General features: G+C 32.0%; 1 protein-coding gene across 1 annotated transcript in view; it reads left to right on the forward strand.

The window, feature by feature from the left end:
- The window catches only part of LOC124357015 (multidrug resistance-associated protein 1-like), a 105,624-nt gene that overhangs the window by 51,105 nt on the left and 34,023 nt on the right, over window positions 1-20,496 (forward strand). Inside the window, exons 6-12 of the mRNA XM_046808386.1 lie at window positions 2,478-2,668; window positions 4,000-4,182; window positions 8,146-8,320; window positions 10,409-10,577; window positions 12,276-12,427; window positions 15,315-15,452; window positions 18,247-18,393. Of these exons, the coding sequence (XP_046664342.1) occupies window positions 2,478-2,668; window positions 4,000-4,182; window positions 8,146-8,320; window positions 10,409-10,577; window positions 12,276-12,427; window positions 15,315-15,452; window positions 18,247-18,393 (1,155 nt within the window). The remainder of the gene's footprint in view (window positions 1-2,477; window positions 2,669-3,999; window positions 4,183-8,145; window positions 8,321-10,408; window positions 10,578-12,275; window positions 12,428-15,314; window positions 15,453-18,246; window positions 18,394-20,496) is intronic.

Genomic DNA, 20,496 nt, shown 5'->3' on the forward strand with positions numbered 1-20,496 from the left:
AATATTTCCTAATTTTCAGATTATATTAGTTAGTGAAAAACCTTCAAATACTTACTGTAATTATGTAAATGCTGTATTTTCACATGTATGGATATGGTTAACACGCTTGACTCAGTGGAATCACCTCTTGATGGTAGAGGGCCCACCAGTTAGAACAAAAGTGGTCCAGGATTGGAGAACTCTTCTGCATGGAAGTTAAAGTACTTTTTATATGGCCACAACTCTCCCATCCCCACTTTCACCCCAACTGGTAGATTTTCTACCCAAAAAAGAACGGATGCCTCCAATGAAACCTTAGAGATGCGCCTCAGAAAAGTAATTAAATTTTTCCTCTCTAATTCCAAATCTTTCAGGAAAACATTATAGACTTTGCCAGAAGACTTTTTCTCGCACTTCTATAGGCAAACAATAAAACTTAAAATTCTTTTTTTGAACAGTATTTCTTTAGGTTGTTGTGGCTTGTAAGCCCATTCTTTGTTTCATTAAGAAAAGAAGAAAAATCAAGAATTTAATCCAACTTTTTTTGGTAAAGTCAGTCAGCTATTGACGAATAAGAAGTGTACTTAAGAATAAGTGAAGTTCATCCAACCTGGAACAATTTGCAGTATGAAATTTAAACAAAATCTTATAAATTTTGAGTAGTTATGAAACCACAGGACTATATGTCATAGGCATAAACTATATAAATTGTATTTTTGTATAAACGAGCTGTGGATATATATCTTGAAAAAGTATGTTTGATAATTATTAAATGGGCATTTTTTTATATTTTCAAATAATATGAGACACTCAATTCTTACTTAAATTTAAAAATCATTTAAATTTTTTGTAATAATTAAAAACATATTTTTGTAATATTTTTACATTCCATATATTACAATGATCACTGACTTCTAAATATTACAGTAATAAATACTAAAGTAATATCGCAATTATCGTCGTTTATATTAGTTTCTATAATTTGATCAGTATTATTTTCACTACAATATTGTATTTCCAAAATAATTACATCATTTACATTGTCATTATATTCTAAAAAACAAATTATGGGTTTATAATTTAACGGAAATAAGAAATAAAAACTTTGGAATAAAATCTTGCTAAATATATTGTAAACCCAGCATCTGTTGTTCCAAATCTCTTTTCTCATATTTTTATCGTTTTATATTGTTAAATTTAATTTATCTTTAAAAAAGTCAATTAATTATTTTTTGATGTTTTTTTTAAAAAGGCTTTTATTAATGTAAGTTAATGTAATTGAGTAAACATTTTAATTATAATCAAGAGAATGACTACTTTTTCTTCCAGGATTAAACTATACAGTGGCTTAGTTAGCTCTAAAAGATCTAATCAATTTATTTTTAATCCTTTTTTAAATCTTGTCAGGATGAAACTAGTGAATTAGAATAGGAATTAATATTAACCATGCTGAAATTCAATTTAGAGTCTTTAAATACTGCTATTAAATGATGCAGTAAGTTAATTAATTTTACGTTGGATTATAAATAAATAAATTAGTAGTTTATAGATTTAATAAAACCAGTATTTTACCATATATTTTAGTCTTTTTGCAACAATTGTTTGGCGTTGGAAGTTTTTTAGTGTGTTTAATCAACATACCTACTAACAGCAGAATATGAATTGATTTTGTAAATTTTGATTGCTTTTAAATTTTAGCTTAAGTAAACTTACCTGAAAATTCCATAACCAAGGAAAGTCTCCAAAAAGCAGGGATAGATTCAGACGATACGATATTTCAGACAAAATTTACATCAGTAATAATATGAGTAAACTGATCGAACATCAAGAAAACAAATCATTGTAAAACACTTTTAGATTAGAGAAGAGTTTTGTTATTTTCCTTATTATATATTATGTTGTATGTTATTTTGGTTTATATTCCTTTTAATCCCTTCAACAGATTTTTCGTTAAAGTCAACTTTTGTAAGATCAGATTATCTGTTTATATAACGGTTTGTTTGTGTTTGGGTAAAGCTGACATTCTACTTTGAAAACATTTAGAAAACATAAACATGTCTGACACCAAACAAATATTTTTCACCGTGCAAAACATACATACATAGCCCGCCAAAAGAAATAGTCACTTCAACAAGGAGCGGCAGTAACCTCTCAATAGCCACTGAACGGAGAAACGCCCAGACATCAAAATGACCGCCATACAGAGTGAACAAACAAGACAGTTTTCCCCCATGCAAAACATACATTCATAGCCCGCCAAAAGAAGTAGTCACTTAAAAAATAAAACATCAGTTTACATTAATTTTAATATATAGAAAAACCAGTTTAAAGTTATCAGTTAATTTGCTCTGTTCTACTTACAAATCAAGAACTTCTAATTAACTATAAAAGATATATTTTTAAAGCATCATTCTTCACTCAAACAAATCTGTTTGTCGGTTCTGAAAAATATACTAGAAATTGATTATTAATTAAGCATTGATGTACTTTTTTTCTAGAAAATATGTCCTGAAGTCCAGGCTTCATTTGCTTCACGAGTAGTTTTTGGATGGTTTGACCAAATGATCTGGAAGGGTTTCCGAAATCCTTTGACCGTTGCAGATCTCTGGGACTTACGGTATCAAGACTCCTCTGCCCAGGTAGTGAAGAGATTTGAGGAAAACTGGAAAAAGTATAATAAAAAACCAGAGTAAGATATTTGATTTAACACATATTTTTAAGGTTATAGTGGGAATTACATTACACAAGAGACTAGTCAAAGTAATATTGGACTATTAAACACTTGAACTACTCCCTCAGATAAAAACGCTTTCTGAAAAATAAAATATAATTTAGGACGGTTTCAAAGTTTAGATCACAGTTTAGCTGTATTTAAGATGACTACAAGTAAATTTAATTAAAAGTATTACAGTAATTTTATCATTATACAGATAAATTAATGAAGCTAAAATGATATTGCTGATGACCAATGTGGTTATTAGTCACGGCCATTGACAAAAAGAAATGGTAATAGGAGAAAAACATTACAAAAATATTTAAATAATATCCAGAATTTCATTTTGGGGATAACGGTATATTCCTAAATAATCACAATTACATGGTAAATAACTAAACACTGTGTTCACTATTACAATAAAATTACAAGGATCTTTGTACATAACATAAAGTGTAACTATTCCTCTATGAATCGCACAAAACAGTGACTCATAAAACATTTTAAAAGTTTGAACATTTATTTTATAGTGCAATGATTTATAACATAAACAAAGACAATGGAATGGCTTTTTGTAGTTTATACACAATAGGTCTCAATCTTGCACACATTTAATGTTTATCATCTAACAAAGGACTATATATCATACGTTTTCCAATACCAATGTAGACAATTTAAAACATTCTGTACATTCTTCTTCTTATATGGGGTGGCCTACTGCCATGCACTTAAGCCTCAAGAGCCCTTTGCGCACCCCAGAAGCACACCATGAGGACCATAAGTCTATGATTTCAGCAGTTCCACAAACCGCCGAAAACAACCTGCTTGTTTCCGGTATCAGATAATAATTGATTTTTGTTAATTGCTGTATACAGTACAGTACATAATTTCATTTGATAAAAATTATTTCACTAGTATCTGCATTGCATTTCACTGTATACATTGTCACAATATTTTTCTAAGTGTGGTTTTGGTTTTTGTCAAATATATAGACTTTTCCTTGAAAAAAGGATTTTTTTATTCCTTGGAATATCTGTCTTTTTACGGTCCTGACAATTAACAAGTATTAGCATCATTAACAAATGGTGTCTCATTGATAACAAGTACTTTTCTTATCTAGGCCTTGAATGATATTGAGTCCTTAGTCTCTGTTATCTGTTATTGTATATTAACAATTATAGATTGCAGTATTTTAAATCAAAGTTAAAGTAAACAAGCAATATATAGTTAACATGTGCTTATAAATGTTATCAAATAATTGTATAACTAGTTTTAGTGTTTATCATTAATTTTATTTTTCATTGCAGATATGTAGAAAAGGATAAAAACACTGCTATAGACGGAAGTCTCCCAAAAAAAGGAAAAGTGCCAAAGAAACGAGTTTCCATATTTGGTGTTATATTTCGAACTTGTTGGATTTCTATTTTGGCTGCAGCACTCACCAAATTAATAGGAGATGCATTTTCTTTTGTAAATCCACAGATTTTGCTGTAAGTTGGTTATTTAAACTAAACTTCAAATCCTGTTATAAGTATTAAATATAAATAACTGTAATGTACATGCTGTCTTGCATGACATTAATGTAAGTGTCGTAATCCAAGTATTGTAGTTTGAAAAGCATTAGATTACCTTGGATTTTCCTTAGTTTTATTTTTTATTTACCATTATTTATTTTTTATATGTGACTCCTCATCTAATATATATCTAGTCATCCCTCCCAGTGAATTGAAACATATTCCGGCGGTTACGTGTTTACAGTGTGATAGCATATTTTAATCTGTACCCTTGGCATTGTGTACAAATAATACATACATTTTGTAGTTATAGGAAAGGTCAGTCTCTTTTTTAACCTTAATCTTCTGAACCTAGGAGTCATAGATATATACAAGGATCTTATTGAAGATATTCAGAGAGAGAGAGAGTTATACAGTAAAATGATGTCAGAACTTACGTTATACTATACAGAGTATAAGGACTCTTCACTATATCTAATCTAACCTTAAAATGATCAGCAGTGTCTTACAACATTATTATATAGCTTCACAAACATGTTCACAATGTATTAAGCATGTGCTGTCTAATTTTTACATTAAAAATGTATACATAGACTGTAAATATGATCTCTCAAATCATACGTTAGTTCTTTTTATGGGGATGTAACCAGCGAGGGGATCCAGGGGGTCCGGACCACCCCCAACTATTCAATTTTTTTAATTACCTTTTTAGTCAACGGTTATTATTATTTAAATAATTCATTATTACTGAACATGTACTGCTGAAAGATAGTTCTCAACAAAGAATGGCTCAACAACTTTTTAAGGAACAAAATGGGACCTTACTCTCTGTCCACTACGGGAAAATATCAGTTGTCCGGATCCCTCTCACCCAAATCTTTGCCTGGCTACATTCTTGTCTCTTTAGTTCATCACATATAACAGATTATATGTATTAAAAGATCCAGACTTAACTTGTTACTAAGAAAGTACTTGCACATAGCTTGGATGAATTCGTTAGTCAATCTTAACCAATGAAAAGTTTCAATATGGTGATCATTCACATTGAAGCAAAAACTTTAACCCTACTAATTCACAACATAGACCTATCCAATACATTTTGTACATGTGTTATATAATTAAAAACATCTTTCAGTCTTTATCTTATTTTTTTATACATTAAGTTTTCAAGAGGGTGGCTGTTTAAATTTCATTTGAACTTTTATAAGTGAACATATTTTTAGACAATTTTAGATTAGTTGTAACTAAATCAGTACCACATTTTTACAAAGAAATTTATATCGTTATAACAATTTTTGTCTAGTGAAGTTTCAGGATTACAGATTTTATGAATGTTTGAAAGTGTTACAATTATATTAACATACCCACATTGAGAGTTATTGTCCCGTCAGTTTGAATAAAACAACTAAACTAATAATGCATCTTCAGTTTGACATTTCATATTTCAAGATGATGGACTCATATGAAATCTGCCTTTCTTCCAACTCAGCCGGAAGGGATATATTATTTCAAATTAACATTGTTATGAAAATAAAACACTTTATAAAGACTGTCTCATTCCCAAAGCACTCAACTAAAGAATGTTTAAAAATTTGTTGTTTGCCATAGACAGATATGTGGTACATTTCTTTGTCAACAACAGTTTCAAATTTGTTTTAAGCATATTTAACATATGTGTTATATCTAGATAAAGCAAATTTTGGAACTGTTAACAATGTAAGGTAACAGGGTGACCGCCGGGAACTGGACGTTTTTGGAATTGCTAGTACACGCTCAGCCAAGATGGGAGAGTGTGGTGAATGACCTCGCTATACAATGCCATTTCAGTAGCCATGGAGCAGTGGACAGTGGAGCATCGCATGTTTGCGTACGACGCGTATGTGCAAAATGGCGAGTCTGTTACAACAGTTTTTTCGCACTCATTTCAACCTTGGACGCTATGGTATGGTTCCTACCCGCAATACGACAGGAGTTATTTTAAAGAAAAAATCTCCTGGCCCAAGGAAGACCGTAAGGACGCCGGAAAACGTCGAGAGGGTGAGACTAGCCCTTATTCGGAGTCCAAGTCGTTCAGCAAGAAGACATGCAAGTGAACTAAGGTTAAAGCGTGAATCAGTGCGGAAAATTTTGCAAAGTGATTTAAAATTTCATCCCTATAAAATGTTTGTTGTTCAGAAGCTAAAGGAAAGAGATTACGCTCAGCGAGAGGACTTTGCCGTTCACATGCAAGTGTTGCTCAAAGATAATGACAGCACAATAATCATTATGAGTGATGAGGCACATTTTAATTTAAATGGAGAAGTTAACAAGCAAAATCTACGTTACTGGGCAACCGAGAATCCTCGCATAATTCACCAAAAACCTCTCCATTCAGAATGTGTAACTGTGTGGTGTGCCGTTGCCACTTTTGGAATTATTGGTCCATATTTTTTTGAAGGTGAAAATGGAGCCTCAGTAACAGTCAACTCCGAACGTTACACTCACATGCTGAACACTTTCTTACGTCCACAACTGAGAAGACGAGGTCTAGACAGAAATGAACACGTTTATTTTCAACAAGATGGTGCCACCGCATACTGCTTGCTTGTCAATGGCTGTGTCGCCAAATTTCCCGTTTTGGCGACATCCAGTGGCCCCCAAGGTCACCAGACTTGACGACTTGTGACTTTTTTTTGTGGGGGTACCTCAAATCACAAGTCTACAACAACAAACCTCGCACCTTGGCAGAGCTAAAGGAAGCAATCAAGACCGAAGTGGCAGCAATTGATCAAGAGCTTCTCGAACGTGTACATGCGGATTTTCTTAAAAGGTTAGAAACCTGCATTCAAGAAAATGAACACCATCTATTTGACGTTATATTCCATAAGTAACATTGTTCTTAAATGGCATGTAAACACAAACATTTCTATATAATAAAATAAGTTTTATGTTAAAAAATAAGTGGTTTATGTTTATTTAAAAAACGTCCGGTTCCCGGTGGTCACCCTGTACCATGTGTTGGTGTTCTTCTATTTCAAATAGTGGTGTATAAAATGTACTGAGCGCAAAATTGTTTGGGTCGTTTCTAAATTTACTCTATCATTACTGGTATATTTTGAAGAATAGAACACTGTAACTAAATTGTAACGCATAACATGTTCGGCAAAATGGACTAGACTGCATTACGTGCATGCAAATAAATTTATCCTCAATATGGATAAAAAGTAAATTACAGGTTACATTTTAAAATAATTGGAAAGATAACATAAAACTAATGATGTATGTACATTTAAAACATTTTACACTCAAAGCTATGAGCTACATATAAGGAGGAGCTCAGTGAGCTCAAACCCCCCTCTGAAATTTTAAAATATATACATTAAAATTAAACTCAGTAGTTTGCTTTGAGCTAGAATACATTTATGAGCTCCTAATACTCAAAACTTTTAAGTAGAAAGGTTTCTGACCCTCTATTTTTGGAGTGTTCTTTATACCTCCTAAACCACCCAGAGTCTCAACCCTCTGAAATAATTTTCTAAATACGCCACTGTTCAAAGCACATGTATACTTGAATTCTATTTAGAATGGCTCTCCCACTTGTGTTTTAAACCTTTTTATAGCATTGATTTGTTTATAAGAGTCGGAGTACAATCTAAACAATGCTTAAAATATTAAAAGTTATACTGTCATATTAATTATATGAAAATTATATACTTAACTTTATTTACTACACTGACTATGGCACATGCTACTACTCCGGCTGTCAAAGTCTGTTCACAGTCTGTCTTGTGCCACAGTGAAAATATTAAAGCTATAAAAATATACTATTCTGAACATGTTAAACACACAGTAACTGTTGAACATAACCCTGATCAAATTCAAAGCCATAGCAACTGACATGTATGTCATCCTCCCTTTACTTCACACAACATCTCTAATCTGCCTCTATTTTGTTGACAGCCTGATGATCCGATTCGTCGACAGCAAGGAGTTCATGTGGAGAGGGTTCGTATACTCTGTTGCCCTGTTTGTTATGGCAGAACTTCAGACGCTCTTCAACCACCACCACATGATGAACATGTACATTGTGGGGCTGAACTGCAGAACTTCAATCATGTCGGCTATTTACAAAAAGGTGTTAGTTCTCAGTTTAATTAGTATCATAAGATAACTAACATACTAAGTAAATGAGGTTATACTGTCAAAAGATTTAGCAATTGTGAAACATATTATTGATTTACTTCTGTCAGATCAAGTTTACAATTTTTAGTTATGTTTTATTGCAGGATCATGTGGGGAACTAGGGAAGCACACATTAAAGTAAATTCTTCAAAATTTATCATTAAATTCTTAGTTTTTTGTTCTCTTAGGACAAGAAGCTGAAAAATTGCACTTAGTTCTAAAGAGACCTTAGTGCTGCTTCCAGAGTGACATGATATTCTGGATGGGTAAGGTTAAGGGTAGAAGCCACCTCTTGTTAAGATCCATAAGGAAAGATTTTGGACATTAATCTCAGTTATGTCTCCTCGGAAGAAGGAGAAGTAGCTATGTACCAACATCTCCAGTCAAAACAGGCAAGGTGCCTTTATGTCTTGGTTAACAACAACCCTTGACACTTAGGGAGCCCCACCAACTCCAACAGTCATCTACCGCAGTGGACTAGACCTATCGATCTACCCTTGCACTCCAATATCTTAAAATTTGCGGTTAGTGATGTGCCACTCCTGGACATCCATAAGGTTGCCCAGATTTAAGTGACACATCGGATTTTGCTGTGCCCATTTTGTGTGGTAGGTTCAACTGAAAAGTTTAAACCAGCCAGAAGTGAATCATCCTGGGGAAAAATTCTTAGTTTCTAGATATGAAGCTTCTAATTTCTTAAAGTATTAACTCATCAATATTTTCTGTAAAAATAAAAGGAGTTATTTAAATGTATATAATTGGTTTTGTTTTGTTTAGACCCAGTGGCCCAGTGTCTAATATTTTGAGTGTCATCATACACTGCTATTGAGCTTTTAGGTAGTGAATGTGTTAAATATGAGTATTACCGTAACTAGCACATAATGTTAACAATTTGGCTACAAAATGACGCAGTGTCTGATAATACGAGTGTCATCAAACACCATTAGTGTGCTCCTCAGTAGCGAATGTGTTCAATAATAGTACTACTCTAGCTAACTACAACTAAGCAACTCAAGATAGCTAAAACAACTTAGAGTTTTGACTATTTTTTGGATATATATTAGGGTAGCGCCTTCCCCCTCCAGAGGAGATGGTGCCTTCCCTATCGTGTCGCATCCCAGGTAGTTCTGGGTCTCTCATTGGTTAGAGGACTCAACCCTTGAAAGGCCTCATCTGCCCATTATTCAGTTTTTCTGGTAATAATTTTGGCTCACTGCAGGTGAACTCAGACAGAATTAGATTCCCACAAAAGTATTGGTTTTTGTTAGACAGTGGTTCAACATTGGCAAGCCAATATCCTGGGTGATGGCATATGTCAGATTCTTTTATTGCATAGTGTTCCCTTAATAATCCGAATATCTAATGCATTACCCGAAATTAAATACTCGAACACCTGTAAACTTCAAAATAAATTGTTTAGATCTATTACATAATCTAGCTATTGTTTACCATGTTATGTTATTATTATATGGGTACCTGTAATTTCAAGATTAGAAGTTCAATCAAATCTAAGAATATTGTTCTCTCTTTGTTATGTAGTATGAAAATTCTTTTATCTGTTCAATATACAATATACTGAATTACAAAGTACAGTTTTAGCATAATTTTTGCTATTTTTGCTTGTGGACAATAGAGGTTAATAGACAAATAAGAAAGGAATTTTTTTATAAAAGACCAGTGGGAGGATTAAATTATTTATTGTATTGTACTTCGGTTAGTTACAAGGCTGTACTCAGCTTTAGCAATCCCAGGAAAAGATATTCGGCCCAGCCCCTTCCTGACGCGGTTCCTTCAAATAGACGTGTGGTGAGGCCCGGACCCAAGTAAAATTGTCTGAAAAACCAGTCTGAGTATGGGCCTTGTTGTACTGTTTACAAAATCACAAGGTATAATTGTGATAAGCTTGTTTACAATAGTTTAAAAACCATTCATTGTTGGCATTGATCTTGCTGTGCTTTCGCTTCAAGATATTGTACTTAACAGCTATAAAAACAACTGGCCCATCGATATAATAATTATTAAAACTATTATTATCATACAGGCACTGCGCATCTCCAACTCTGCACGTAAAACGTCTACAGTGGGAGAGGTGGTAAACCTGATGGCAGTGGATGTCCAACGAATTGCAGACTTTGCACCCGCCGCACATATGTTCTGGACAAGTCCAATTATTATTCTCTGTACTTTGTCTTTCCTCTGGAACATACTTGGTAATATTCTCTTGATACTTATACAATAATAAACTAATAATTAATATTTGTTAGCAGCAGTTTTATTTTATTTGAATCCATTTAAAGTCTATATGGTCAGTCACTTCCAATAAAATGTGCAAACAATACATAAATTAGTTACACCACAGTTGTAAAAAGTACAGCTACAAGCCACACTATCTCGTTTGGCTCCTCTCAGATTTGTCGTAATAGATACTGCCAGAGAGTTTTAGATTGTTTCTAAGGTTAAGAATTGTTTTGGACCTTATGGTTTGTACTATATTTTATACAGTATCAATGTAAGGTTACTAGAGTTTTCCAGCATCATACTCCTTTGTCAAAAAAGTGAGATGCCTAGGCTGTATACAGAAAGTTGGTTGTGAAATAGTATCCACTGATATTATTGATATTTTCTGCTGATCTTAGAAATAATTTTTTTAATTATTAAATTTATTCATCCATTTATCTTGCTGAAATATTAGTTTCTCAACCTCCTTTCTTTCTGTCAGACTGTTAATTTTGTTTGCCTTTGCTGTTACTTTTAAATTCCTCTATTTTTTAATTCCTATGAGCATCTAGTAAACTTTGCTTTGTTTTGCTGATAAAGTCAAAGTCAAAACATCTTTATTCGTTTTAGTTACAATGATGTAAAATTTGAGTAGTGTCAGTTTAAACTAGCTAAAAACTAATATAAAATAAGCCTATAATAAAACTAAAATAAAACTACCTGATTTGCAAATCATAATATTCATCTAATGAATATAAAGCCTTGTCTATCAAGTATGCCCAATTGAGATTTCCATCAATAGTCAGACCTAAGAATTTGGTACTCTGATTTTTTGTTACTAGTTGGTTATTATGATCATTGGCTCAATTATTTCCTTTTTTTGTTGGGTTTTAAAAGATAGATAATTTGTTTTATTTATATTTAATTTTAAATTGTTTTCATTTAAAAAAGAATATTAATGTTATTCAATTCCAAATATGAAAGCCTCTTTATCTCATCACTACTGAATTAGATGATAGTTTGAGGTTTGCAACATCTGCATATAAACACAGGTTTTCCTGGGGAATGTGTTTTAAGCTAAGGTGCATATCTTTCAAGTAACACGAGAATAGCAATGGTCCTAAAATTGAACCTTGCGGAACTTCAAAAACTACTTTTTTAAGTTTGGAGGATACTCTCGAGATTTTATTTGGTAAGGATATCGAAGGAATTTCAACATATTGAAATCTATTATTCAGGTAAGATTAAAACCATTTTAAATTTGTTGAATTTATTCCTAAATAATTTAATTTCGTAATTAAAATTGAGTGGTCTACGTTATCGAAAGCCTTCGAAAAGTCCATAAAAATACCTAGTGCATGTTCCCTTTTATCAACATTTCATCAATTCCACTTGAATAATTATTTTTCATTAAGCTTAATACATTATTGACATCCCTAGCAGTCACAGGTTTAAATCTAAAAGTTGGTTTTCTTAAATTATCATTTGAAAATTCGTTAAATGTCTCATCAAGGCAGACATGCTGGAGACTATGTTGGCTAGTTAAATCAACCATATTTACAAAATAATCATTAAAATTGTTTAAGATTAAGATATTATTTAACTTTTGTTTTTAGAAAAGTATACTAATCTTTTAAACTTCAATTTTGATTTGAAGGTTTTGTATGGTTTATTGGGTGGGTTTGTTACAGGTCCAGCTACTTTAGCAGGTCTGGCTGTCATGTTTATTGTCTTGCCTCTCAATACATTTATTGCAAAGAAAGTGAAAACTCTACAGATGATACAAATGACATATAAAGATGACAGGGTGAAGCAGATGAATGAAATACTGTCAGGAATTAAGGTATGTTTAGGGATTAGTGTACATTCTTAATACCCTTTTATTTATTAGGATGTTATTGTTATTTCAAAATGTTTTCTCATGCATTACAATAGTGCTGTTAAATAAATATTTAAAACATAAATTAAAATTTGAATTTATAAGCACCTTTCAAACACTTTAAGAAATACTTAAGAAGTATAAATATTACTTTTACTTGCCCTGTAATACAGACATATAAAACACAAAAAATGTATATTAAAAAAATCTGACACTAAAGGGCTATATGAGGGCTATGGATTAAATAACATTTGAATGATATTTATATTGCCAAAAACACAGCGGTACGGGCAAATATCACAGGGTAAAAACCTCGTAATTTTGCTTGTGTCTATTACACATACTTTGATGCTTAAATTATAACAGCTGCTACACACGACACCAAATAATTCTACTGCAGTGATGTCTGGGACCATATCTGAAGCTTTTCTTGGTATTACTGTAAAGTCAGTTTATCTTCATTGAAATACAAACAGTGCTGCTGCAATTTGTTTCCAAATTTTCTAAAACTTTTTAACAAAAGAAAGCTTCTGCAGCTTTGCCAAACGAAATGGATATAGAGGCAGGATACTGTTTTTGTTATGAAAAAACTTCTAAAACCCGTTGAAGTAGCATTAGAAGAAATTACAAATTGGAACAATGGTGAATCTTCTTCAAGAGCTTTATTGCTAATAAACTGTGAATTTATAATTTCTCTCTTGGCATCAGAAAAACTTCTCAGTTACACTGTAAACTTAAGCAAAAAGTTGCAAGGAATTTATTTGGATTTATCATCTGTAATTACACACCCTAAAACTGTACTTGGAAGCTTGAAATCCGTAAGAGAAAATGCAGATGAAGAATTTCATTTAATTTTTGAAGAGGCTACCCAAAACACCAATATCTTTAGTTACTAATTTAGATGGCTTGTACATCTGACAGACAACTGAGCAGGAGCAACACACCTGCAGAAAGTGTTGAATCAAATTGTGTATAATAACCGTCTAGATATAATATATTTGGTTAAAATTTTTACTCCTGCTCTATACTGAGTGAGCTGAACTACTCCCAATCAGACTAGGAGCTTTAAGAGTCAGATTAACTATTTCCAATTTGGCTAGGTGCTGTAAAGCATCTGCTGCAGTCAAAGTGATGTACAATAACTTTCTAGCTATAATACATTATTTTAACACCTTCACTGCTGTTCTTTACTTAGTGAGACAAACTACTTCCAATCCGACTAGGCTTTCAATGTTTTAACCCTAATAATCATAAAAGTTTAGTTTACATAATAAAATGCAGTGCTGTAAAGTGGCAAAAGCTGTAGTAAATATATCAAAGGATGAGCAAAGAAAATTTCGCTTGGAAAGGATCAAGAAATATTGCGCTAAAAGAATGACAAAAGACGAATCATAATTAGACTAAATTGGTAATATAGGCCATAAAATGTTATTAAATATATCAAACAGATTATTACAATGAATATCATATTTTCCAATGTCATTTAATAATATTTTAGTTCTTTAACCCTTTGAGGTTTAATGACGTCTTGGAACGTCACTAGGTTCTGTTCCACAGGAGTAACAGCTGAAACATGAAAATACAACCCAGGAGTAAAAAATAAAACACTTAAAACGTTTTTTTTTTAATTGATTATAAATAAAAATTTACAAAAGTTGGAATGTTTACATTTTTTTGTGAATTACAAATTTTTTTTGGTGTGAAATTCCTCAAAACAAGGGTAAATACACAATGCTACATTGCAGTCTGGGCAGTGAAATGTGGTATCCTTCCTCTTCTTTTCACGGGTGGTTGTGTTGTAGAATACATAACACCGCTTTTGAGCTTTCCTTGCTTGACCTTCAGGAGTAGGGAGGGGGCGGGCAAAATGGCACGCTGTCAAAAATAAGATGGTTGATAATAATGTCTCATTTTCCGATTATTCTGCCTCAAAAATTACACTACCAACTATGGTTTGGTTTAAAATTAGTTTTAAATAACTATATGGTTCTAAACGGATGCAAATAAAACAAAAGAAAAAAATCAATTTCGTAACAAATAATAATTGACGTTCTGGAACGGCACTACTCCTTTTGGCTTGTTTTTCATTTGACGTTCTGGAACATCATTACTATTTTGAAGCAGTTTCCCTTACTACTCAAAGGGTTAAACACATATAAGTTGCAGAACAGGTTTTACCTAACTTAAAATTAAATAGCTTTTTGTGAAATAAAGAATTACATTCCATTATGGCAATGAGTGACTGCTTGATACAAATTTAAACACTTCCAAACAAATGAATTAATAAAGAAATTGACCAATAGTTGTCACAAAATTATATCTTGTTTTAAAACTAATATGATATTAAATACCTCCAAGACGTCTGTAAAAATAATAATTATTTAGTGTGTTAATTTTTTACTAAAAGACAAAATATAAATGTATTACTAAACACAATGCAGAATGTTAATAATAATAATAAATAATAAATCACTTTATTGCTGTTAAACAATTCACATGTTGTATAGCATCCGTCACTTTCATCTTAACTCTAAGCTGTCTAGAGCACTAAACTAAATTTAGTATAACATTTAACAGGTTATTGTTTAAAACATGATTTATTTTATTAAATTACAAATACACAATCAGTTACTTCAAATGAAAACTTGGTCAAATTAAACAGTATTCATACAACAACTATACATAACTAAAAATATAAAATTATAAATACTTTTAAATAGTTAAAACTTTAAAACAGATAAAAACTTTAAAATGGTGAAAACTTTAAAATACAATAAAAATTCTAAAAACATAATTTAAGACTTAAAACAGGTTTTATTTGTCATGTTTATTTTCAAAATGTATTTTGTAGGTTTTAAAGCTATATGCTTGGGAACCAAGTTTCAAGGAGCAGATTCTTAAGATCAGAGACAAAGAAATCTCAGTGTTAAGGAAAGCTGCTCTTTGGAATGCTTCAACTTCTTACGTTTGGCTCTGCTCCTCTTTCCTGGTAAGATATGGTTATAGCAATATACTTTGTGCAACAGTTAAGTTATTTTACTTAAAGAATCACCCTGTCATGTGCGAGATGGTGACTGACTAACTGAGTGAGTGTGATTGAACCACAACCAACCCATGCTTCTATTTTTTGAGTTGACAAGATAACCTGTGGTACTGCTTATATTTTAAATGATGTACCACATTCCATAAATCATACTTAGTTTACATACTTCCTGAAACACCTGGCCACTTGAATACTGTGAGATCTTGGTGTTGATTGCAAGACAAGCATTGCTGATAGTTTATATAATTCTTTTTAAAAATACTGACTTTTATTATAATTCATATTACATTATGTGTTACAAACTTTCTTTCATTATTTCACAATAATTGGCTTTAGTTTGATTTAATATTTGAGTCCAATTGAATTAAATTTATTATAAGAATACTAGTAGACCTATCCACGCTTCACTGTGGCTTGGTTTTTATATGATAATATTATGTACAAATCATGCATTATTATGTATTTTAGTATATAAAATTCACGTACAATAAATAATAATTAAATAATATCAAAATTATTTATTAAAACAGTGCTATCACATTACAGTAAATATTATATAGTATTCGGTTTTTTAAAGCACATTACCTCCCTCATTTATCAACCGATTTTGTAAAACTTGGTATCATTGGATTTTTGATAAAATTGTCTAATTAAGATGTAAAAATGTGACTTTTTTTCATTTAGTTTTTAAAATGTTTACGTTTAAAGATTTTAGAAAACCGCCATTTTAAAATTAATGTTCTAGAAAATAATTCAACCCCTTATCTATAAAAAAAAATTTAAACCACAATAAAAACTATCCTATCTTTTACATTGGAACAAACAATGTACAAGATTTCATTGAAATCGGTTTAGTGGTTTCGGAGATTAGCGTAAATGAACATCGTAACACAAGATTTTTATTACATAAAGTATGTATTTTTTCTTTCAGTAACCAACAGTATATAAAACAGATTAGATATTTTCATCAAGAATAAAATAAAATAAAAGTACATGTGGATAACAATAAATGTATAAACAGTAAGTCAGGACCAGAACCACTTTATCTTAAAATGCAATATATTTAGTAATTTTAGATCGAACATGACCCTGTAGTTTTTCTCACTACAGTATGGGCCTGCATACAAGAAGATATATTTTATAGGATTTATTTATAAGCCACCAATATTTTTCTTTAGCGTCCAAACATTTTTAAGGGAAAGGAGAAAAACTATGCCTTTTAATTTTCATTTGATTTCCCCAGAAAGCAAAACTGTAACCTCTTGATCAGAGAGTGTCTTGTATTATGCTGCATAAATGGTATGTATATATGAGGGGTGATATATATAAGTTCCAGGACTTTTTATATAATATGAGAATGAAATGTTACATAGTGATGTGGTTGGCAGCAGTGTATTCTCTGACTGAACAGTAACACAGCTGTTCTATCAGCTTTCTTTTGTGTTCTAAATACTCTATCAAATTTGTATTTAGAACAGCTGCCCCATAGTCTCAAACCGTAGGTCAAATGTGGATGTACTATGCCAAAGTAGGCTGTTTTCAGTACATCCAACGAGCAGAATTTTGTTAGATTGCGTAAAAGACACAAATGCCTGAGGCAACCTTTGAGCAAACTCTGTCAATGTAATCGCTCCAGGTCAGTCCCCGTTCCAGGTACATCCCCAGAAACTTGGCTTCATCTATGATACCTTCATCCGCCATCACAGTTGGTCTGTATTCGTCTTCTTGTTGACGGAGACATTATGTTAGTTAGTTTTGGCATAGTTAGTTTTCAGATTTATCTTAGAAAAGTGCTCAATGCATGCGTTTAGTTCAATAAAGGCTTTGATCTCAAGATCTTGTTTCTTATTTGATACGATGCAGAGTCATACCGTCCACATATTGAATCACCTCTCCATTTTGAATTGGTGAATTCAATCTGTTGACGTAAATGAGAAAAAGTATGGTCCCCAAAACTGAACCCTGGGGAACGCCGTACTGCATTTTTACTTTGCCTGACAGGGTGTTCGTGATCTGCACACAGTGCTCTCTCCCACTGAGGTATGACAAAAGCCATTTATGCAGGTTAACCTCAGACAACACATGTCCATAACTAATGCAACAGTGTCCCATGATGCACACAGCCAAAGGCCTTTGAAAGGACGAGAAATATGCTGAGCATTAGTTCTCGCCTCTCCAAGCCATCAACAACACAGTCAATGAGTTTTGTTGCAGCATCAATAGTCGATTTGTTTTTCCTGAATCCGTACTGCTCAGGGTTAAGAATGTCAAACCGTTCAAGAAAACCTTTAAGCCTTCTAATGAAAACCTTTTTTAAATTTTGCTCATGACTGGAAGAATGGAAACAGGACGATAATTACTTGCGATACAAGGATCATCCTTTTTAAAGATCAGAACCACTCTTGCTGGCTTCAAAGCTGAAGGGAAAACGCCTTGGGTGAAGGACAGATTTATCAATTTAGTAAGTGGTGTCAAGATTTGCTTGAAGCAACGCTTGATCAGCTACTCTGACATTCCGTTGATGTCGCTGGACTTCTTCAGCTTGAGGTCTCTCAAGACGACTGCCACCTCCCCCAGACAGGAAACAGAACCATGGAAGAGACCGGTCTCACTACGAAATTTTCGATAGGGCTGTCACTACTGAAAGATGTGCTTGGTACAGCCACAGTCGAGAAAAAATTATTGAATTCACTAGCCTTTGTTGATTCAAGTTTGTTATGATATAATATCTGTTTTGCAGGTATCATTTACGACATTCAGTGTATTCGTGTTCCTGGACGAGCGCAACGTCCTCACTCCAGAAATTGCTTTTGTGTCAGCTGCTCTCTTCAATGTCATACGGATTCCTATCTCCTATTTCCCAACAATGGTTCAGTTGTTGGTACAGGTGTGATATTATGATACTTAGTTTCCAAACTATATATAAAAAATTGTTACTAGACCAGAAAAAATTAAAGCAAGTTTTTTGTTCATTAGCTGTAATTTGTCCCGGACACAAAATCATGTAAAATGTTAGATGTTTGCAGCACCTAACATTATAGGTATCCTTTAGGTACCTACTTAAAACTATCTATTTAGTTTATACATTTAAGCTATTAGCCTTATGAACTTGTTTAATAATGTGTTCATGATCGATTTAACTTCCTAAAATTGAAAGAAAATGTTTCTAAGACTGTTATTTGTACTCATCTACAGGTTTTAATCCCTTCAAGTTTAATGCGAAAAGTAAAAATGTATAAGAGTTTAACAAAATAAATAATGTGGTGCTCATGATGATAAAACTTAAATTTTCACAACAGATAATTAATGATTTAGTACTTGACGACCAAAGAAGAGAATTATACTTACTCTGGAAACATTATGTTTAATCTTTTTATGATTCGTAATGATGGCAAATGTTGAAAACAATAGTGCTTGATACAGAAGCACGAGAAGTAAAATTTAATATAGATGTTTTATTTACTTGTTTGGATACTGCATGTTAATGTTGTTTACAATGTGTTTCTAACCTTATTTTTTTATTTGCTTGTATTTTATTACACATTCTTTTGATAATGTCAGTGAAAGTGTTGAAATATTAAGCACAAAAGTTGAAGAAATGTATCATATTTATATGATATTTATACAGATAAAAAGGAAAATATGACACACTAAAGATACTATAAATACTAAAGATAATTTCATCATATTATTTTCAGTAACTGGTCTTCATAAACATTAAAGCCAAATTTGATATAATTTAATTAATTAGTTTTTTAGATATTAATTTTTTATAAAATATCCTTACAAACAGACAGATAGGAAACAACATTGGAGACCCATATTCATATGGTGAAATATATTTGTCTTGTCCTGAGCAATAACGTGATATTACCTACCAAGGAGTTACGAGACACCCTAATATAATATCTTCAAATATTTTCATTGCAGTACTTTCTCAATATATATTCTTTTCCTCATTAATATGATCCCTGAACTCTAAAAATGAATTGTATTCTTAATGGTAAAACAAATGTAAGCCAGATTTAATTCCCAAGGTTGGAATACTGAGTGACGCGTGTTACCACACAGGAACATCCCTGGAGGGTTCACTTCTGGTTAGTTTATACTTTCCAGTTGAACCTACACTGGGACAAGAAAACCAATGTGTTACTTAAATCTGGATAACCCTATAGATTACCTTGAGATCAGTAACATCAAGTATCAAGATATTGTGTTGTGTGTGTGTGTGTGTGTGTGTTCACAGTTCACAGTTCACAGTTCAAATCATCTTTATTTCAAAAAATACAAAGCACAGTACATTACAAATGTTGCCAAGTGCTGTAAAGCACGTGTGGCAAAAAATATTGTTGGCACAATTCTTAAAAGTTTAAAATGTCTCTGGTCTTGTGTGGAGGCTATGCTATACTATATCTGAATAACATTTACAAAACAAACAATTATAAATAATTTAACAACACTGGAACAAAAATAACAGATAAAGAATAACTTATTGACAATAACAAAGCAATAACAAAGAAAACAATAACAAAATGATTGAATAACAAGAAACGTTCAACAATAACAGGATAAATACAACAGCAACAAGATATATGCAACAGCGACAAGATTAATACAATGCTTTAATAAAATTAATATATAAAAGTAACATAATAATAACAACAATTTACTTTCGATTTCTACCTATCCTAAAAATAATCGACTACAAAAATGCTTTGCTTTTATTTTAAACTTTGGTTTACCCTCAAACAGCAATGTACTACCATACTCTAAAAGAAACATATTAAACAACCTAACACCAGAATAACAAAATTGCCTTCTAGAAATTTCCTTTGAAAAATTAGGTAATAATAAGTTTAAATTATTGGAAGAGCGTGTGTTCACTCTATTTTCTTTAAAACTATAATTTTCAATGTTTTTAAAAATGTGGCAAAGAGTACATAAAGCATACAACTGTTTAAAATTAAAAATATCTTCTTGTTGAAATAAG

The sequence above is a fragment of the Homalodisca vitripennis genome, chromosome 3 (assembly GCF_021130785.1).
Source record: "Homalodisca vitripennis isolate AUS2020 chromosome 3, UT_GWSS_2.1, whole genome shotgun sequence".
Lineage (NCBI taxonomy): Eukaryota > Metazoa > Arthropoda > Insecta > Hemiptera > Cicadellidae > Homalodisca > Homalodisca vitripennis.